At 41.9% G+C, this 22332-nt stretch overlaps 2 protein-coding genes and 1 pseudogene across 7 annotated transcripts in view; 1 reads left to right on the forward strand and 2 right to left on the reverse strand.

Moving 5' to 3' along the window:
- The window catches only part of ZNF512 (zinc finger protein 512), a 30596-nt gene extending 17975 nt beyond the window's left edge, over nt 1-12621 (reverse strand). The window contains exons 1-7 of one of the 6 annotated variants that reach the window (XM_019626480.1): nt 12448-12464; nt 12045-12202; nt 11878-11936; nt 2035-2222; nt 1327-1422; nt 959-1042; nt 188-312 (exon numbers count right to left, since the gene is read on the reverse strand). In XM_019626480.1, the coding sequence (XP_019482025.1) occupies nt 188-312; nt 959-1042; nt 1327-1422; nt 2035-2080 (351 nt within the window). In that variant the 5' untranslated portion in view covers nt 2081-2222; nt 11878-11936; nt 12045-12202; nt 12448-12464. Of the gene's footprint in view, nt 1-187; nt 313-958; nt 1043-1326; nt 1423-2034; nt 2223-11877; nt 11981-12044; nt 12203-12447 lie in introns of all 6 variants that reach the window. The other 5 variants (XM_019623470.1, XM_019624218.1, XM_019624954.1 and 2 more) reach the window with 5 other exon arrangements.
- LOC109373838 (PIN2/TERF1-interacting telomerase inhibitor 1 pseudogene) lies at nt 6500-7831 on the forward strand (annotated as a pseudogene).
- A 253-nt stretch (nt 12622-12874) lies between the features above and the next one.
- On the reverse strand, nt 12875-22161 carry SPATA31H1 (SPATA31 subfamily H member 1). Its single transcript, XM_019658489.1, has one exon. It carries the CDS (start codon nt 22159-22161, stop codon nt 13063-13065), a length of 9099 nt encoding a protein of 3032 aa, XP_019514034.1. The 3' UTR covers nt 12875-13062.
- Between the last annotated feature and the right edge of the window lie 171 nt (nt 22162-22332).

Here is a 22332-nt window from a genome sequence, read left to right on the forward strand (position 1 = left end):
ACAAAACTAGTTAAGTAGCTGAGTGAACATGCAAATCCAAGTCTGTCAGACTCCAAAGCCTATGCTTGCCATATGACACAATGATGCCTCTTCCCCACAGTAATTAGCATATCCAATACAGAGCCAGCTGTCTAGTTGGGTAAAAGATCATAATATAACTGTTATGAAACGCCGCAAAATATCTAACCTGTTTACAGTTTTCCATGTGTTTCTTTAAGCCTTCTATGGTCTTCCTCCCCACTGCCTGGCAGGTAGGACAGGAGACACTGCCTTTGTCCACAATTTCTAAGTACCATTGCTCCTCTAAACTGCCTACAAAGAAGAGAAGGGAACACAGTATAATCTGCAGTAATCTCCAGAAACCAAAAAAGCACAATCCCAGAACTTTGGCAAAGTATCACAAAATGGTTTTCCCCTTCCTTGATACATATAACTTCGAGAAATAATTTTTTTCTAACTGAAAAGTTTCTGAAAGTCCTAATCAATTCCCCATTATAAAACCATCTAAGAAACATCCAAAGCCCAAGGGCTTAAACAACTGGACATTTTTTTCCCAGCGATGTTTACATAAAACTGACAATAGGCAACATTTTTCATAGCAGCATATAGTGATGGGGTAGTGAAATATGTAACAGCCAATGTGCTGAGTGCTGCCCTGTGTGCCTGAGGCTTTATTAAATGTTTTTATCCCATTTAATTCTCACAATTCTGTCTACCTTTATTATCCCTGTTCAGAGACAGGGAAACTGAAGCTTGCCTAAATTAAATAAATTGAGGCAGATCAGAAAATTGATGAAGAGTCAAAACTTGAACAAGGATCTGTCTGACCTCCAAACCCACGCCCTTACCACCTGCTTCCTTAAAGAAATGCTTCGGCACATCATTCCTGTACCAATAACAACAACAAAAATCAGAATGCAAGAACTAGATCCCACAAAGCTTCTGACAGAAAGCATACCTGCTGCATAGGCTGGTGGTTCCTTCCGAATACGACGAGCCTGGGGTTTGGGATTAGGCTGAGCTTTAGGCCGCTGCTTCCTCCCTGACACAAGACAGAAACTTGAAGCCCAGCATATCACCTTTGCTAACCCTCTCTGGTACCTAAATCCCTTCCCTCCTCTTCTCAACACCCTATGCCCCACCCCCTCAACCAACTGACTCCCTTAAGTCATGACAGAAGGATAAAATAAGGCAGGATGGAGGCCACGCCTAGCCAAAATATTCAAAGGGCTCAAAAATGCTTCAAGGGGCAAAACCTGAGGTCTCTCTCCCTCAAATAAAGCCCAGGCACCGAGGTAAAATGAATTAGTGAAGTTACGCCCTTACCATAAAGCTTATGCTTCTTCTGAGGAAATTCTCGATAGTCTTCATCTTCTTCCTGCCTGGGTTTCCTTCTTCCTTTGGTTGACACTCCACCTGACCCTGAAATACCACCCAAAAACAGAAAAAAAACCTCAGCATGGTTTATAAGTGAACATCTGGGCCTGCCTTCAAAACATTATTCACGAGACCATCAAAGGGAACGACCATCAGCAAGCAGGGGCCTCACAGAAGAGTGTCTGTGACCTTTTCAGGGAAGTTGGTATCACTTTTTATTAACTGACTCAGCCTCCCCTTTCTCTTTTATACTGCTCTCCATCCCAAGTGATCGGTTGTTCCCTGTGAATAATAAGGGCCTTTGGGCAGGGTGCTTTGTTTGATCTTGATTTGAGGCTAACACTGAAGCAGGACTGTTCAAGATAAAGGACTACTAAGGACCCTTGAGACTATGACCACCAAGAAAACTATACCCAGAATAACCCTTACACCAGCCCCTAAACCCTCAACAGAGAATCAAACTAGAACAATGGAAAAGCAGTTCAAATCATGAAGAGGAAAGACAGATACCAGTACAACCTAGCGGAGTGAAATCAGCACCATTTCAATCTAAAATAGAGGGACATGTGGTACTTAATACTTTAAGAGCCACTTACAAAAGCTACCTTAAAATATAACTTTAGAGAGTGCTCTGTCTTTGGACTAAGACACTAATACCTTCAACATGGGGAGCAGCAGCTGGCTTGATTCTTCTCATCTTCATCCAGTAGGTAGATTTTCGGAAGGATGCTGGGAAATCACTCACTGCTTCACACGAAGAGGCAGACGATGAGCCACTGAAGGAATCATCGTGAGGAATAGTGTACTGGAAACTATTATCCTTTATGGAGCACTGGGTCCTGCTACTAATACGACACAAAGATATATACCCCAAAGGAGGGTCTACAGTAAGGTTCCTATTAATTATTTTATATCATAAGAAGATAACCAACTTGGTTACAAAAAAAATAAGAAGCCTGATAATAAAACAGAATTTAAAATGTAATCATCAGTTACAACAGTTGATCTAACACAATACGTACAACTATTATTATACTTCAGTGTAATCAGAAAGAGTAAGCAGTCCACATACATGATCATTCTGCAGCCCAAGTAGGCATTCCTTACTAGATTCATCAAAGAAAAGAAAGTAGTCAAAGTAATAGGGTGTCCTGTGGTCAGAAGATCCCCTGGATCTGCAACCAGGCATGTCCATGCCTTCCTAGTTCTCTGACGAGACAGTAGCTAAGAAATGTATACCTCAGAAGAGAGAAGGAAAAAAAGTTTTTAGGCCCTAGTCTGATCTATCTTCCTTCTTCCTTAGCCTCTTCCCTAAACCCTGATGTCAGGGCCACCCTATTTTACTTAGGCAACAAGACACTTGGCTCCCATAGCTAAAGGAATGGTGCCATCTTGTCTCAGTCAAGCTGGCCAGGTAAGTCTGGTATACAGTTGGATCCAAAGTCCCAAATCTAAGACCAGTCAGTGTGTAGTTAACAAACATTACTGAGTAACAGCAAAGCATCTTCTAGTGGCTCAGGAAGTCGCAGAGCAACAGTTCTCAAAGCCTGAGGTCCATGTTAGACTAATGCTTTAGAAAGGTCTCTCTGTATGGAAGAATACCCATGGAGGAAGAATGAATGAAGGAAAGAGCAGCTTGTTGAAATCTTATGGATAAGGCATGATGAGGGTTTGAACTAAGGTTATGTAGTAAAGATGCTAAGCTGACAGATTCATAATAACACTTGAGAGATAAAGCTGATAAGAATTACACACAGGTTTGTAGGAGCTGAGAGCTGGAAGAAACGCAGATGATCATGCTTAGGAAAATATGTAAATAAAATGTGATCACTGGGCCGGCCGAGTGGCGCGATGGTTGGGAACTCGCTTGGGATGCCAGAGGGCCCCGGTTCGGATCCCACATAGGAGGGCCAGTGACACTGCCCTCCACAGCTAAGATGCTGAACAACAGCTCAACCTGGAGCTGGGCTGCCATGAGTCGCCGGCGGCGGCGTAGGCTGCAGCCCCTGTGGCAGTGGGTTGCCATGGGCTACGGCGTGTAGCCAGCAGCCAGCGTGAGCGGCCAGCAGCCACTGTGAGCGGCCGTCCAGAAGCCGGCGACTGATCTACCTCGCCAGAGAAGAGCACAATGATGGTGCCAACTTGGGCCAGTGAAGCAACGACCTCCACAACTAGATTGAAGAACAAAACGACAGCAACTTGTCTGTTCCCCTTCCCCCAATTCCCCAGCGCTGTTCCCCTCCCCGCAATTCCCCAATAAAATCTTTAAAAAAAAAAAAAAATGTGATCACTGCCTACTATGGAATATCAGGTAGTTGTTAGAAGCAATAAACCATTTCTACACAGAGACATAAACATAATTGAAAAGCATATTGTTGAATGAAAAAAGAAACAAAACAAAATCTATAGTACAAGGTCAATTTAATAAATTCAAAACAAATACACATGTAAACAACACTAGCTATTTTACAAGAATTCATAAATATTAAGGGTAAATATCAAACTTGTTAACATGTTTGTCTATGGGAAGACGGGATGGAAATAGGGATAAAAAACAGTAACAAGAACTAATGATGTCAGTATGCTATGAACAGGGAAGAACGATTTTCAGCTATTTGCACATGAGGTCCAATAATACAAACTTAATACACAGAAGTCCTGGTTCTGACATGGTGACATAAGCCCACCAGAGCCTATTCCTCCTGCTGATTACAAGTAAAAACTCTGGACTCTGAAAAGTAAAAATCAGAGATTGACAGAGTAAATAAAAAAGCAATACCCTACTATATGCTGCCTCCAAGAGGCATACACTTTAAATATAATATAAAGACATATAGATTGGAAGTAAATGGATGAAAAAATTAAACCATGCAATCAGCAAACACAAGAAGGCTGGAGTGGCTATTTTTAATATCAGATAAAACAGACTTCAAGACAAAGAGTCCTGCCAGAGATAAAATGAGACACTTCACAATGATACAAATAACAAATCATCAGGAAGACATAATTACCCATTGTATGTGTCTATAATAGAGGCTCAAAGTACACAGAGCAAAACTGATAGAATTAAAGGGAAACACAGACAATTCTACACGCTCAGCAGAAAATTTCTCCTCCTCTCAGCAACTGATAGAACCAGACAAAAATTCAGAGAAGACATAGACGATCTGAACTGCACTATTAGCCACCTTGCTCCAGTTGACATTTATAGAACACTACAATATCCAACAATTACAGGATATACATTCTTGTCAAGTGTACACTGTGCATTCACCAAGATAGATCATATGCTGGGCCATAAACTTTAAATTTAAAAAGATGAAAATTACACATGTATTCTCTGACCACATCAGAATTAAATTAGAAATCAAGACTAGTAAGATATCTAAAGGAAAAAATTTTTTTTAAAAATCTGGAAACAATCAACTTCTAAATAATTCATAGGTCAAAAATGAAATCACAAGGGAAATTGGTAAATACTTGTATTTTGAAGTGGTTAACAAAAATGCACATATCAAAATTTGTGGGATGCAACTAAAGCAGTATTTAGAAGGAAACTTAAAGCTCTAAATGCTTCTATGAGAAAAGATCTAAAATCAATGACTTACGTTTTCATCCTAAGAAACTCTAAAGAGAAGAGCATAGTAAATAAAAGGAAAAACATAGTAAAAAGGAGAAATTCATGAATTGGAAAACATACAATAGTGAAAATCTGGCTCTTTGAAAAAGATAAAATTGACAACCCTGTAGCTACACTGATCAAGAAAAAAAAAGGTACCACAAATAGCCAATATCAGGAATGAAAGAGGAGCTATCACAGATCATACAGACATTAAAATATTAATAAGAGTACTCTGAATGACTTTATGCCAATTGACAAATTAAGAACAAATTTCTTGAAAAATACAACCTACCAAAATCCACACAAGAAAATGAAAATCTGAAAAGCTCTATCTCTATTAAAGAAATTAAATGTTATCAGAATCTTCTCAAAAAAAAAACTCCTGGCCCAGAAGTTTCCATTGTTAAATGCCATTGCAATAAGGTTTTTATAAAAGGGAGGAGGAGGGCCTAAGGATCAGAAGGAAAAATGTAAAACTGACCCTACTTGCAGATTATGTTTGCTTACAAAGAAAATTCCAAGAAATATACACAACAATTACTAGAACTAAAAATGAATTTAGCAAGTGGCAGGATACAAGGTTAACACAGAAAAATCAACCGTATTCTTAGATACTAGCAACAAGCAACTAGAAAATGATTTTTAAAAATAATACCATCACAGTAACATAAAAAAACACATAAAATACCTAAGAACAATTCTAACAAAAGATACGCAAGACATTTACAATGAAAACTACAACACACTGGTGAGAGAAATCAAAGACCTAAATAAATGGAAAAATACAGCATACTCATAAATCAGAAAACTCAGTATTGTTAAAATGGCAGTTCTCCCCAAATTGATCTACAGATTCAAAATAATACCAGTCAATATTCAAGCATGTTTTTATAGAAGTTAACTGATTCTAGAATTTATATTAAAATGCAAAGAACCTAAAATACACAAAACAATTTTGAAAAAGAACAAGACAGTTACCAAATCTAACTTCAAACTTACTCTAATACTATAGTATCAAGACAATTTAATATCAGTAAAAAGAGATATATACGTCAATGGATCAGAATAAGGAAAGTCCAGAAACAGACACACACATATATATATGTTCAATTGACTTTTGCCAGAAGTGCCGTAACAATTGAATAGGGAAAGGAATGTCTTTTCAACAACTAGATATACAAATGGAAACAAATTAACATTCACCCTTAAGACACACCAGGCACAAAAATTAACTCTAATAAATGAAGTCACAGACCTAAGTGTACAACCTATAAAATTTCTAGAGGAAAATAAAGTAGAAAATCTTTGTATTTAGGGATGGCAAAGGTTTCTTAAATAGAATATATAAAAAGCATGAAACATAAAAGGAAAAAAATGATAAAATTTAAAACTTTTGCTCTTCAAAAGACGCCATTAAGAAAATGAAATGCTTCTGAGCAACAGCAGTTCGAGTCCAGCCTGAGCTGAGCAGCCGCTGAGCTGCCAACAGGTAGCAGGATGGCTCAGCTAAAAAAAATAAAAATAAAAATAAAAAAATAAAAAAATAAAAAAATAAGAAAATGAAATGCAGGCAGTCCACCTGTCGTGAGAGTCTGGTAATTCCAACTTAAACGTGAGTCGGCATCGGGATAGCTCCCGTTGCTCATATCCGGAGGTCCGCGGCATCTCAAACTCTGTGACACGTTGATGCTGGCTGTGCGTCGGCGGAAGCGGAAGTGGGCTGTGGATCCAAGAAACAGTGCATGGAGTAATGATGATTCCAAGTTTGGCCAAAGGATGCTGGAGAAAATTGCGGTGGTCTAAAGGAAAGGGTGTAGGGGCTCAAGAGCAAGGAGCCACGGATCACATAAAAGTTCAAGTTAAAAATAACCACCTGGGACTTGGAGCTATGATCAATAATGAAGACAAATGGATTGCTCATCAGGATGATTTTAACCAGCTTCTGGCTGAACTGAATACTTGCCATGGGCAGGAAACAACAGATTCCTCAGACAACAAAGAAAAGAAATCTTTCAGCCTTAAAGAAAAGTCCAAAATCTCCAAAAACCGTGTTCATTATATGAAATTCAAAAAAGGGAAGGATCTGTCATCTCAGAGCAAAACAGATCTTGACTGCATTTTTGGGAAAAGGCAGAGTAAGAAGTCTCATGAGGATGACTTCAGATCCGCCACTCCAGGTGGGAATGAAACCTCCACTAGGACAAGTGCCTTCACCATCCAGGAGTACTTTGCCATCCACATGGCAAAGCTAAAGAACAAACCACAGGTCACCGCTGCAGAGCCAGAGACCCAAATGGAAAGGAAAAGGGGGAAAAGAAGAAAGAGGCAAAAGATAAAAACGTGGAGAGTTATACCCAACCCAACACCAAGAAGAAGAGAGACCAAGTTGAGCAGCAGCTCATAGACCCTCACTGGGATGAGAATTCTGATGCTTCTGCTGAGGATGGAGTGCATTGTGTGTGGCCACTTGGGAGACCAGAACGTACCACCAAAGCCCAAAAAAAGGAGAGAAAAGAAAAAGCTACAGGAGCAAGTTGAGGCAGCAAAAGCTGCTAAGCTAGATCAAACACCAGTGAAAAGTAAGAAGAAAAAGAAGAAAGGTTCCAAATAAAATTCTCTCGAGCCAGGACCTTCTAGCCACTCAGACAGCAGGGCACTGCCAGGGAAACAGACACCTTTGGCCTGAAGTCAGAGTGGAGTTCACACAAGAGTTCGTGCACATCTTTTAACATGCTGGTGGATTGCTGCGTCCTGCCCTCTCACCACATTTTTCCCTAATCATATTCCCAAAAGAACTTTTTAGTGTTCCAAATCATGGCTCGCATAAACAAATTTTTTTTTAAGACTCTGAAAAAAAATTAAATACAAAGAAAATGAAATGCAAACCACAGGCTGGAAGGAAATATTTAAAACACATATATCAGACAAAGAAACTGTATTCAGGATATATTTTTTTTAATACTACATTTAATGGGCAAAGTTATGAACAGACACTTCACAAAAGAGGACATATGACTGGCCAATGAGCACATGAACAGATGTTCTACATCCTTGTTCATCAGGAAAATGCGAATAAAAACCACAATGAAACACCACTCTACATCCATTAAATTAGCTAAAATTAAAGACTTACTCTCATACACTGCTGGTCGGAATGTAAAATAATACCACCATTTTGGAAAACAAGCAATGTCTTATAAACATACTCCTGATATATGACCCAACCATCTTAAATGGTAAATACCACCTTGGTAAATAAATACCATCATTGGTACTTATCAAGAGAAACAAAAGCATTTTTCCACACAAACTTGTACATGAATGTTCTTAGCAGTTTATTGTAATACCCCCGAACTGAAAATAACACAAATGTGCATCAACGCAGATGACCAAACACATTATAGTATATCCACAATGGAATTCTATTCAGCAATAAAAACTATTTTCCTTTCAAAATCACTATTCTGCATGAAAGAAAACATGCAAAAAGGCAACATATTATATGATTTAATTTATATAAAACCCTAGAACAGGGCAGCTGGTTAGCTCAGTTGGTTAGAGCGCAGGCTCGTAACACCAAGACTGCCAGTTCGATCCCCGCATGGGCCACTGAGCTGCGCCCTCCACAACTAGATTGAAACAACTACTTGACTTGGAGCTGATGGGTCCTGGAAAAACACACTGTTCCCCAATCAAATGAATGAATGAATAAATAAACAAACAAACAAATAAATAGATAGATAGATAGATAGATAGATAGATAGATAGATAGATAGATAAAATGAAAATTTAAAAAAAACAAGCTCTAGAACAAAGTACTGTACAGTGGTGTCTGGGGACAGGGATAGAGGAATGGATTGCAAAGGGGCATGAAAAAACTTTTGGGCAAGATGGAAACATCTTGACTGTGGCAACAGTTTCACAGGTACTTACATATATCAAAGCTGATCGTATGGTATACTTTAATATGTGCAGTCTACTTTACTTCAATTATACCTCAATAAAAGTATTAAAAAGTTTTTAATGGGAATTGACAGTTCTCTAGGGCCAAAACCCACCATCTCAAACAATGGGAACAATCTGTACTAGAAAGACTTGATAGTATCAACAGGCCATTAAGAAGAGTCAAGTCTCCAACAGGCCGGGTGGCTCAGTTGGTTAGAGCGTGACGTGAGCTCTGAGCAAAAGGGTTACCAGTTAGATTCCCACATGGGCCAGTGAGCTGCGCCCTAGCTGAGCTGGTGAGAGTGCAAGCTCTTAGCAACAAGGTTGCTGGTTGGCTCCCGCATGGGATGGCGGGCTGCCTCCCCGCCCTCTCCCCAGCAACTAGATTGAAAGTAGTGACTGGACTTGGAGCTCAGTTTGCGCCCTCCACAACTAAGACTGAAAAACAACAACTTGACTTGGAGCTGATGGGTCCTAGAAAAACACAGTGTTCCCCCTCCCCAACACTGTTCCCCTTCCCCAATTCCCCAATAAAATCTTTTTTTTTAAAGATTTTACTGGGGAATTGGGGGAGGAGAACAGCGTTGGGGAATCAGGGAAGGGGAACAGACAAGTTGCTGTCCTTTTGTTCTTCAGTCTAGTTGTGGAGGACGTTACTTCACTGGCCCATGTTGGTATTATCATTGCGCTCTTCCCGGGTGAGGCAGTCACTCGCCAGCCATTGGATGGCCACTCACGGCGGCTCACAGCAGCTCACGATCACACCAGCTGCCGGCCAGCCCCACTGCAGCCTACACTGTTGCTGGTGACTCACGGCAGCCCAGCTCCAGGTCAAGCTGTTGTTCACCATCTTAGCTGTAGAGGGCACAGCGTCACTGGCCCTCATGTGGGATCCGAACCAGGACCCTGCTGTTCAGAGCTAGCATCCCAAGCCAACTCCTAATCAATGCGCCACTCAGCCGACCCCCCAATAAAATCTTAAAGGGAAAAAAAAAAAAGAATCAAGTCTCATGTGACTCCTCTTAGGAAATTGTCCTCACAGAAATTTTACTGTCAGTGTAGGACTCAGATATAGCCATATCTCCCAGATAGAGCCATATCCCCTCTCATGAATAAGCATGAGCATAGCAAAAAATCAATAGTTCATATGATCACCATAGTTACCATCTTGGGGTTTAAGTCAACATGGTTAGGGAATCGCCTCCCTCCAGGTCTCTGTCTTTTATTTTTAAAGGATTCAACAAAAACAATTCTCAAGTATTTTATACTATCTATAGTTCTTAAAAACAAGATTAACCTCAAATTCCCTTTTCCATAACTATGACACGAAACAGCTTTGGGTTCAAACAATGACTATCATTAATTGTAGTGCCTTTATAATTCGTTGTCTGTGGCACTAGCAGTCTTTGCTTCTGATCACAAAGTTGAAAAGTTTAGCCTATTTTCAACTTCTTTCTGATGCACCTAGAATTTTTAAGAACCCCTAGTTCACTCTCTAGGTGCAAATATTTAGATTTCATTAGCAAAGTATTTTAGTTCATCTCAGTATCCTTTGCAGCCTCCTTTTATTCTACCCAATCCTTAAATGCTGATATTCTCCGTAGTTTCACCCTCTACTCTCTTCTAGTCTCACTTCTCACCAATGGTTCAGATTTCACAGTCTCCTAGGGAGCCAGTTAAAAATAAGAATGCAGGGGTGGCCGAGTGGCTCAGTTGGTTGGAGCGCGTGCTCTGAGCAACAGGGTTGCCGGTTCAATTCCCACATGGGCCAGTAGGCTGCGCCCTCAGCAACTAGAATGGCAACTGGGCTTGGAGCTGAGCTACGCCCACCACAACTAAGACTGAGAGACAACAACTTGACTTGGAGCTGATGGGTCCTGGAAAAATCACACTGTTCCCCAAAACGTTTTTAAAAAGTGTTTTTAAAAAGAAAAAAATAATAAAACCTACCTGATAGCAATATATACTTAAAAACTAAATAAATAAAATTAAAAAAAAAGAATGCCAACACCCTAACCCCAATGATTCTGATTCAGATTAATAAATGAGGGCCCATTAACCTTTATATTTTTTAACAATTACCCACTTGCTAGCCCATTAAATTGTTACCTGTTCACACCCTAGTCTCTCTTCTAAAGAAGTACCTTTTCTTTCTGACTAACTGCATTATTCCTTGACTTGCAAGTTTGTTTAAGAGTTACTTGCTCTGCAACCCTTCCATTCCAAACCATCACTCCCCTTTCCCAAACACTATATTAAATTCCTTTTTAAAAATACTAAATTACACTGTTGTGTTGAGTTACTTGCCTATCTCCCCTTGTAGACTGTTACTTCTTTGTTTTTCATGTCCGTATATCTAATCTACTACACAGCTGGCACAAGGCAGATATTCAGTAAATGTTATCTGAATGAATTAATGCTTTCCAATGGGTGTCTAGTTAACAACAATCATTTTTGTGTTAACAAATATGGAAAAGCCTAACACATTCAGTACACAAAATAATATCCCAGTCTTGAAGCCAAGTAGTTTGAAAACACAAGGATTTCTTACAGTCATTTTTATCACTCCTTCCCGGGTTCATCAATATAGTCATGAGTATATAAATGCAGATCTACACTGTGTCATACTTTCCATTTTCATTATAATTCGTGTTTTTTTGCAAGCTAGGTTTTTCTCTAGGTTTAGACTTGCATTGACCTATCAGGTAGACAGACATTAGCTACAGGTGGCTATTTAAGTGTAAGTTAATTAAAATTAAACACAATTTAAAATTCAGTTCCTCACACTAACCGCATTCCAAGCACTCAAAAGCCGTATGTGGCTAGTGGCTACAGTACTGCCCAGTGCAGACACAGAAAATTTTCATCATCACAGATCGTTCTATTGGGCAGAGCTGGCGACACAATTATAAATGGACCTCAGAATAACTTACTTCTTAGCTCCTACGATCCTTGTGCTCCTCTGCTGCTTAAAGGATGTGGGTCCCGAAGTCTAGCAAACGCAAGCACATGAGTGAAGGCTACGGACCTCTGAACCTTGACCACAAAAAGACAAATCCCCAAGTGCCCAGAATAAATGAAGCTCTCCCGGGGCAACTACCTCAAACGGAAGGCGGCATGACTTTTTAGGAAAAGTGTGCCATCCTATCTTCCTACAGAGTCACGGCAGGTGACAATAGCAGAGCCTTCATCTCCCGCATTCTCAAAGCCCTGTCTGGACTGAGGCTCTAAAAGGGAGGCGAAAAGGAAGGACTAACCCTGGAAATGGAAAAGGAATAGAAACTAATGGCAATCTGGCAAGGAACGGAGTCCAAGGAGGTGGGGAACAGGCAGTGGAAAGTGGGGGAGAAAAGAGGGGACAAGTTAGATCTGACCTAGAAGGGTGGGGCCTACGATGGGCTCTGATAAAACCAACTGGGAGCCTGGGACAAAAGCGAGGGACCGCGTGTTACGGGCTCGCGAGCGCTACCCCTGAAGCATATCGGTCAAACCGAGGAACTCACGGCGGGCACTGCACCGAGTCTGGAAGACATCACTCCCTCTCCACGCCTAACAAATTCACCCAAAGGCTCCGGCCAGACCAACGCCACTTCCGTTCTCCTCTCCCCTCCCGGATGTGGAGTCGGCGCCGCCGATCCCCGTTCTGAACGTTTACTTCCGCTTAGCGGCTTCCGAGGGGGCTGCGGCCGGAGAGAGTCACGTGACGAGTCACCCTCGGATTCCTCTGAGACCCCGCCCCGGGGTTGCGCTGTGAGACCCCGGAGACTGTGCGTGGAGGTGGAGCTTTAACCTGGCCTCAGGATCCCTCCCCTCGCCTTCCAAACGTATGCACATCTTCCGCCCTGGCACCCTCCGTTCTCCACCCAGCACAACAAGTAGTCTTTTCAGATGCACAAGGAGATCAATTATTGCCCCTTTATTTATCTTAGACAAAGTACAGGCCCATTCCCGCCCTCGCTTCCCCCCAGGTAGACGAGACAGAGAAGCTCTTTCATTGCTGAGGGCGCAAGAATTGGAGGCTGTGGCAGAGGAGGAAAGAAGCCAGGAAAGCGCAGCTCGTTGAAGACTTGAGCAAATACATGAATAATGGGGGCGGGACTCTTCTCATCTGTTTAGCTTCAGGGCTCCAAACTTGCCCAGCTTTGGGGTTTTTGTGGGTGGTCCCTAGGAGACAGGTTGGAGTGACTCTCAAAATCTTGAGACAAATGATGTCTGGGCCTCTCCCTAGGGGAGCTGTGCTGGTGTCGCTCCTTAGAGAGACTATGATCGGTTCTCTCAGAGGGACTTCTGTGGGTTTTCTCCAGCAGACTGTGTTGGCTACTTTCAGAGGGCCCGTGCTGTCTTCTCTCAGAAAGAGTGTGTCCTCTCCTCGGAGACAGACTGCGACGGCTTTTCTCAGAGGAACTTCGACATCTCCTCTCAGAGGGACTGCGCCATCTCCTCTCAGAGGGGCTTCGATGGCTCCTCTCAGAGGAACTGCAATGGCTCCTCTCAGAAGGACTTTGATGGCTCCTCTCAGAGGGAGTGCAACGGCTCTTCTCAGAGGAATTACAGGTTGTTTCCCTACAAAAGCTGTGGTGGTTTTGTTTCTTACGTATGAGTTTCTCTTTAAAGTGACTGCGTGAGGTTCTCTTCATAGAGGAACCATGCAGGGTTCTCCCTCGCGCCTGAACTCTGGTTCTTGTTTTGGAGTTCTTGGACTCCTGGTTAGAGATTTCTTTTCTGTAGAAGTTTATCTTAGGTCTGCTGCTACTGTCATTTTGAACGGTACCCAACGGTTGTCTGATTGTGGTGCTTTTGAAAGTGGCACTTCTTTGGGAAACTATGAGCCTGGGCGCTTGGAAAGAGCTCTCTCTTTTGGGTTGTTGAGCTGATCTAAACTGGTCTGTTTCTTCCCACAACATGCTGTCCTGCTTAGTGGTTGGGTCTGTTGGCCTTAGCTTGACAGCTGGCACCCTGTCTCTTTTGATATCGCTTAGTGAGCAATAGTCTCTGGCTTTTTGTTTTGGATAATAGTTTTTGCTATGATCTGGCTTTCTCCTGTCCTCAGGCTTCTGCCCAATGAAAGCCTTAATTCTGTGTGCTGTTTGGATTGCCTGCGTTAGGCCCCGAGAAAGCAGTTGAATGAATTTGGGTTGGGAGGATTTCTTACATGGTCTTTTTAAAGAGGCGGTAGTTGTCTGAGATGCTGCACTCCTTTTCCTTCTTAACTGGGCTGGTAATTCCGCAGAGGAGCTCTGTTTTATGGTTCTACTCTGGGTGTAGAACTTTTTGTTTTGTGTTCTAATTCCCTTGGGGATTCTTTTCATTGGATATTTTGAATCACAGGTCTTTTTGATTCTCATTGTAGCCCATTTTTCATCCTGATTGCTTTCCGAGTCACTCTCTGATAGAGAGTGAACTTGGGTGAATTCGTAGTGCCCAGGATCTCCAATATCTGTCTTTCCTACTAGGTCAGGGCTGCCACATTGATTTTGCCTAATGTGGACTTGTACAGGAGCAAGGGACTGGGAAGACCCAGACTGGAAATCTATTGTAGAAGTAGGACTTTTGGAAGCTCGAGTACGGATTTTAGCTTTCCGGAGTGATGGTGATATAGGGCTCCTTGGTGTGATAAGTCTGTCTCTTCTAGGATACTTTGGTACTTGGGATCTTTTCCCAGTTTGCAACCTAAAGCCAAGATGCAGTCTAATTTCTCCATGGCCTTCAGGAGTGTTTACAAGGTGGAGCTGTGGAAAGATAAGAAGATAAGGCCTCAAAGTGGCCTGTAATTTATGACTGCAATTAAGGTCTGAACATCGGCCACACTGTAAGCAGATAGGATATTTTAGGAGCAGACCTGATGCTGGCGGTGGAGGTACATTGAGGGGCATTTGACTCCTTAACAGTTTTGCTGCTATTTTTAACTGCAGGTTTTGTAGCAATTGGAACTGTTCTGAGAAGTCAGTCTTGGCCTGGGAAAGGTGACTTGACTTGAAGGAGTGCTGGGACTCAAAACTCCTTGTCTGTGAATCACTCTGTGAGTTCTCATTCTCTTCCACTGGAACAGGATCTTTCATAGTGAAAAATATATTGAAGGAAGACTCTGACTTTACTGGGGCAGGAAGCTGGCCCCTTGTACATGAAACAGGCATGTGCGGAATGACTTCACAGGATATATCACTGAGGTTTGAGCTTGTTTTCTTTATTCTCACTCTTCTTCCAGAATATTGCTGTATTATGGAGGACAAGGAACCACGTGTCCACATCCTTAAGGCCACTCTTTTCTCATGACCATGGCATGAAGTATGTCTCTGAATGTAGTTTTTGACCACTGAAGGCTGAGAAATAATACCTTGACCCTTCTCTAGCAGTCTCTGGGAAAATTCCATCAATTCAGCAGGAACCCCAAATAAATTCTGAATAGATTGACAGGTATCTGCAGTGGTTCTTTCCGTTACAGATGTTTGAGAACAAAGCTTCCTTTCCATCATGGTCCCCAAGACATTCCCCAGCATTAGCATACTAGAGAGATATTGTCTAGGTAGTCGCTGCCTCCAGGAGTGACACTCGCAGACATTCTGTTGTCTGCCCAGGACCGACCAGGGAGGGCCTCTTCTAGTCCCTGATCCTACCTGGAAGGTCCTAGATGATCTCCAGCTTTGTGGTGGATGTTGGAAGAGCCCCTGGAGTGAATTGTCCACCACCTGGTTCCTCTGATTCCTCTCCTTAGGTATGACATCCACTCCTAGCATCTCAGAATATGGGGTCTCTACAGTGTTAGCTGTCTCATTAGAGGGTTGATTGTGGAAAGACAAGGGAAAGGTTGAAGATTGTATCATAGAAGGGACTACAAAGGACTCCTCAGGCTGCAAAATATCTGTCCAAAGGTTTTTTATATCCAAGGCTCTTGATACCTCTGTCATCTCAGAATTCCAAAGGTCTCCTAATTCAGATGTTGTTTTGACAGAGCTTGAGATGACTGAGTTTGAAGAATTGTGTAAAAACCTAGAGAAATAACTCCTTATTTGTAACTCTTCTCCTGATGTTAACACCTCAGATTCCCTATTCTGATAGATCTGTCTTTGATTCAAATCTTCAAATTCCATGGGAACTTCAGGAGTTCCTATTTTTATCCCTATAGATTTCACAGCCTGAAGCCCTTGATCATGAGTCAACACCATAGGGTCCTCTAATAGAGATGTTGGCTGTAAGGTTAATTCTGCAGATTTCACTTCAGTATTTGGCCTTTCAGTTAATTCTATAGGTTTTACCAGTTCTTGAAGATGTGACCTTGGGAGTAAATCCAAACAATCCATTACTGCAAGCCCCAATCCTAGAGCTACTCCTATTGGTTCTACAACCTGAGGAATTGGTCCTGGTGCTAATTCCTCAGATTTTACAATTTGAAGTAATGGCTCTGGGATCAACACAGTCTTCACAATTTGAAATCCTGCCAACTCCATTACTTCCAAAATTTGGTGTGTTGGCTCTGTGATTAATTTCTTAGATTTCACATTTTGCAACCACAGCCCTGAGGTAAACTCTGAAGGTCTCACATCTTGCAGTTTTGGAGTCAACTCAACATAGTCTGCCATTTGAGAGGTTGGCCCTGATATTAATTTCACAGAATTTACAACTTGAAGTGGTGGCCCAGGAGTCACTTTCACAGGATCTTCAACTTTGGGGGGGGCTACTGGGGTTACCCCTATTGATTGATCAACTTGAAGCTGTATCTTTATAGATTCTGTGGCCTGATCTAGTGGCTTTGGACTAATCCTCTTAAATTCTGTAATTTGACCCAGTGGTCCTGGGACTCTGTCTGCATATTTCACACTTTGATTTTGAGACTGTGTTAGCCCAGTTGATGCCTCCTCTTGCTGCCATATCTCAGAGGGGAGCTCTACAGATTCTGCATGGCCCCCAACTTGTCCTGTTTGCTTTGGAGGCAACTCTAATGATTCCTCCCTTTGAAGCCATTGCTTAAAGGTCAAACCCACAGATTCTGGGTCTTGATGTCGTAACCCTAATATTATCTCTGATGATCCTACATGATGCCGTGACTTTGGGGTCAATTCCTTAGATTCCCCCACTTGCAACACTGTCTTAGAAGTCAACTCCACAGATTCAGGAACTTGACATCCTAGCCCTAGAGTCATCTCTGAAGATTTTGGGACATGATATAATGACTTTGTAATCGATGCTACAGATTCTTTCTTTTGCAGCCTTTTCTGTGAAATGACCTCCACAGATTCTAGGACTTGAGGATAGGGCCTTGGAGATCTCTCTGCAGAGATCTCTGCTTTACTTATTGACTTTGGGGTCATTTCAATGAATTCCTCTTTTCGTAACCTTGTCTTGGAGGCCAACCTCATAGTTTTTGTAATGTGATGCTTGGGCTCTGGGGCCATCCCTTCAGATTCCACAACTTGCTGCAGTGGCCTTGTACGTAACTCCCCTGAATCCTTAACTTGAGGCCACGACTGAGAGATCAACTTCAGAGTTTCTGGGATTTGATAGCTTTTCTCTGGGGTTAATTCTAAGGATTCTGAGTCTTGATCCTTTAGCACTGAAGTCAGATCAACAAATTCTGGTACTTGAGAGTACCAGAGCTCCAGAGGCATCCCTGATGACCCCATGGCTTTACCTGTTGGCTTTGGAATCAACCCCATAGATTTCTCTGCAATTTCTGTACCTTGATGTGCCAACCTTTGTGCCATTTCCGAAGATTCCGTGCCTTGATAAATTGGCTTTGAAATCAAATTCACAGATTTAGGGACTCGATGCCTTGGCTTTGGAATCATCTCTGCATGTTCTGCAAACTGATGCCCTGGACTAGGGGCTACCTCAGAGGAGTGTGTGATTTGAGAGCTTTTTCTTGGAGTTAGCTCCTCAGATTTCACTCTTTGAAGCAGTGACCCTAGTGCTAACGCCACAGATTTTATAGGTTGCTGCAGAGACGATGAAGATGATTTTGTGTGTTTTATATTTTGCAACTTAGGTTCTGGAGTAAACTCCAAAGATTTCACATTTTGTTGCTGTGATTCTGGAGACAAATTTGAAAATTTGACATTAGTCGGCATTGGTGCTGCTATAAACTTATTAGTTGGCTCTGGTGCCAACACTACTGATTTTACACCTTGCCATCCTGAAGTCAACTCTTGGCAATTCATGCCTTGCTTTTGGGACCCCGACATCAACTCTACAGGTTTTACTTCTTGAAAATATCGCCCTGGTGCAAAAACCTCAGATTTAACACATTGTGTCCTGAGACATGATGACAACCCTAAAGAATTCACACTTTGAGGTTGTGAGAATAGATCTGACTTCATAGATTCCACATCTTGAGAAGATGGCTCTGGTATGAACACCTCAGATTTCTGCCTGAGGCAAGAAATCAACTTCCTAGAATTCATATCTTGAGGTTGTGGCCCTGGATTGAACTCCACAGATTTCTCTTTTTGAAAACATGACTCTAGTGCAAACTCCTTACATTTCAAGTCCTGCAGCTCAGAGCCTGAAATCAGTTTCACAGAATTTGCAACACAAAGCAATGGCTCTTTGTTCATCTTCACAGGCTTCACATCTTCAAGCAGTGGCTCTGGTAAAAATAATGCAGACTTTGTACCATTTAACTGAGGGCCCAAAACAGATTGCCCAACTTGTTGCTCTGACCCAAGGTGATTCTCTAAAACTTGGACTTTTGGAAACTTTGTCCCCAGAGTTAACTCAGAAGATTTTACACCTTCCAAGGGCAGCCCAGAGTTGTTTCCTAGAGAATCTACACATTGTGACTTTGACCCTGGATTCAACTCAGAAGAATTTACACACTGCAACTGTGGCTCAGTGTTGTATTCCATAAAATGTATACACTGAAGTTGTGGCCCTGGATTCATTTCAGAGGATTTCCCACCTTGTAACTTGGGCTCATGCTTCAATGCCAGAAATTGCTCATCTGGAAGCTTCATCTTGATGCTCAACCCAGATCTTATCTCTTGCAACTGTTGCTCAGGATTGAATTCAGTAGATTTCACATCTTGAAGCTTTGACCCTTTGCATACTTCTGAAGATTTTGTATGTTGTAAATGTGGCCCAGGATTGAACACCATCAATTTTACACTTTGAAGCTCTGGACATGGATTCAACTTATAAGATTTTTCATCTTGCCCCTGCTTTCCAGCGTTGAACTCAGAAGATACAATACTGTGAACCTTTGATTTCAAGGCCAACTCAGAGGGTTTTGCAACCTGAAATTTTGGGCCATCATTGACTTCTGTAGAGTCCGTTATTTGAAGTTTTATTGGCTCAGGAGACTTTGCACCTTGCAACTTTGCAGTAGGGTTGAACTCCATAGATTTCACACCTTGAAGCTTCCTCCTCTGGGTTAAGTCAGAAGATTTTCCACCTTGTAACTTTGGACCATGGTTGAACCTTAAGTGGTTCACATCTTGAACTTTTGTCCCTTGAATTGACTCAGGTTTTTTACTTTGCATCTGTGGTCCAGAGTTGAAAAATGATTTTATTTCTTGAAACTTTGTCCTTGGGGACTTTTCAGAAGACTTCATACCTTGAATGTGTGGTCTAGAACTGGACCCCTTAGATTTTACATCTTGAAGCTTTATACCCATAATCAGGTCAGAACATTTTATGTCTTGTAACTGTGGACCTGAGTCCAACTTTACAGATTTCACACCCGAAATCTTTCTCCCCAGGGTAAAATCAGATTTCTCACTTTGTAACTTTGGAGTAGGCTTCAATTGTACAGATTTCACACCTCGAATTTTTTCCCTTGGGATCACTTCAGAAGATTTCACACCCTGAAAGTGTGGTCCAGACCCGAAATTCATAGATTTTACATCTTGAAGCTTCATACCCATGATCAACCTAGAAGGTTTCATATCTTGCAACTGTGGATGTGACTTGAATTCCATTGATTTCATTTTTTGAAGCTTTGTCCCCAGTCTCAGCTCAGATGATTTCACAACTTCCAACTCGGGACTGGGGCTGAATTCTTTCTGTTTTACATCTTGAAGCTTCGTCTCTGAGGTCCCTTCTGAAGATTTCACACATTGTAACGATGACCCAGGGTTGAAATCTATAGATTTGACACCTTGAATCTTTGTCCCTACAGTCAATTTAGAAAATGTTATACCTTGCAACTGTGAGCTGGGGTTTGACTCAGTAAATTTCATATCTTGGGACTTTATTTCAGATGGCAACTTAGAAGATTTTATACCTTGCCACTGTGAACCAGAGTTGAAATCCTCAGATTTCACTCCTTGACGCTTTGTCTGAAGAGCAAATTCAGAGGACTTCATACTTTTCAAGTATAGTAGGGAGTTCAATTCTACAGTTTTATTACTTTGTAATTGTGACCCTTGGCTTAATACCCTGGATTTCACCTCAGGAAGCTGTGGTTCTTGTGTAAGCACTACAAAGTTTACACCTTGAAGCTGGGTTCCTGGGGATGACTGTAAGGGTTTCACTTCTTGAAGCTGTGGTCCTGGGGTCAATTTAGGAGATTTCTCATCATGTAAGTGAAGCCTAGATTTAAACCTCGAAGTCAGGTCACATGATTTCATACTTCTACACTGTAGACAGAGTTTCATATCACAACTTTCAGGCTGATGTTTCTGGAGTGATGCTTGGAGCTCTGGATTTTGAGTCAGTGGAGATGACTTCATATCTCTTAACTGTACCAAAAGTTTTAACTCTGCTGGTGTGACACATTGAGATTGGGACCCAAGATTTAGCAGAGATTTCACACATTGAATCTCTGGTGCAGGCATCCACTGAACATATTTCACACTTCTAAGCTGTGGCTCTGATGTTGATGCCAATAATTTCCCTTTTTGCAGTTGTGGTCCTGGCGGCAACTCAGGGGTTTTCACACTCTGCAACTGTGGCCCAAGACTGAAGTCCATGTATGTTGCACCTTGAATTTTGGGCCCTAGAGTCAATTTAGATGACTTCGCATCTCTTGACTGTCTGAAAGATTTCAACTCTGCAGATTTGACACTTTGCAGTAGTGACCCAAGATTTAACCCTATAGATTTCACACCCTGGAACTCAGGTCCTGGTATCCACTGAATACATCTCATACTTTCAAGCTGGGGCTCTTGTGTTAACTCAACAGTTTTCACCCCTTGAAGCTGTGGTCCTAAAGTTGACACTGAGGGTTTTACTTGGTGCAAATGTGGTCCTGCAGTTAACTTGGGAGATTTTATGCTTTGCAACTGTGGTTCTGGTTTAAACTCTTTCGATTTTACACCTTGAGTATTTGATTCTGGAGTCAATGCAAATGATTTCATACCTTTCAACTGTAATTCAACATTGAAGTCTACTGATTTTCCATCTTTAAATTTTAGCTCTGGCATTAACTCCAAAGACATCCCATCTTCTGACTTAGACCCTCTCTCCAATTGCTCTGAGTTCACACATTGCTGCTCTGGTGAGATTACAGATATCTTACCAACCTGTTCTGGCCTTGGAGGTAAAGCCACAGATTTTACTCTTTGAAACTTTTGTATTCTGGTTACATCCATAGGCTTTACTACCTGCTTCTTTAGCCTTGGTGTCAACTTCACAAGTTTTACACATTGCAGCTCTGGAGCTGAAGTCTCCTCTACAAATTTTAAACTTGGAAGCTTTAAACATGAGGTAATCTCCACAAATGTCATGTCTTGCACTTGTGACTCTGAAGTCAAGTCCTCAGGTTTCACACCTTGCAATTGAGGCCCTTGGAGCAATGGCCCTGGTGCATAAGGCACAGAATTCTCATCTTGCAACTTTGGTCCAAGTTTTAATTCCACAGCTTTCACATCTTGCAGTTGTGTTCTTGGGACCAACTCCACTCTTTTGAATTCTTTAGTGCTTGAATGCATAGTCAGCTGAATAGATTGCACACCTTGAAGCTTGGAATCTGGGGTGACTTTCACGGATTTGATATCTATTTGTGGCCCTGGGGGTATCTCCACAGATTTCTCACCTTCCAGCTGTGGACTAGGGGTTAGCAATGAAGATTTCACACCTCTTAGACATTGTTCTGGTGTCAAGGCCACATATTTCACATCCTTGAGCTCTGATGCTGAGATCACCAACTCAGATTTTGAACCTTTCAGTTTTGAGCCTGGGGTCAGCTCCACTGGTTGCACGCCTCGCACCTGTGGCCCAGCAGTTAACACCATAGATTTGACATCTCCCAATTGTGGCTTTGGTGTTAACTGCATAGATTTCATACCTTCCGAATGTGACCCTGGGGTTAAACCTACAAATTTCATATCTTCCATCTGTGGCTCTGGGATTAATGCCTCAGATTTTAAACCTTGAAGCTTTGAGATTGATGTCCATTTCATAGGTTTTACATGTGGGCCGGGGATCAATTCAGAAGATTTCATACCTTGTAACTG

The sequence above is a fragment of the Hipposideros armiger genome, unplaced genomic scaffold (assembly GCF_001890085.2).
Source record: "Hipposideros armiger isolate ML-2016 unplaced genomic scaffold, ASM189008v1 scaffold_0, whole genome shotgun sequence".
NCBI lineage: Eukaryota > Metazoa > Chordata > Mammalia > Chiroptera > Hipposideridae > Hipposideros > Hipposideros armiger.

What these genes read in the sequence shown, in the direction of transcription:
- SPATA31H1 (XM_019658489.1), bottom strand. Translation starts at nt 22,161, where the DNA reads ATGAAATCTATGCAGTTAACACCAAAGCCACAATTGGGAGATGTCAAA.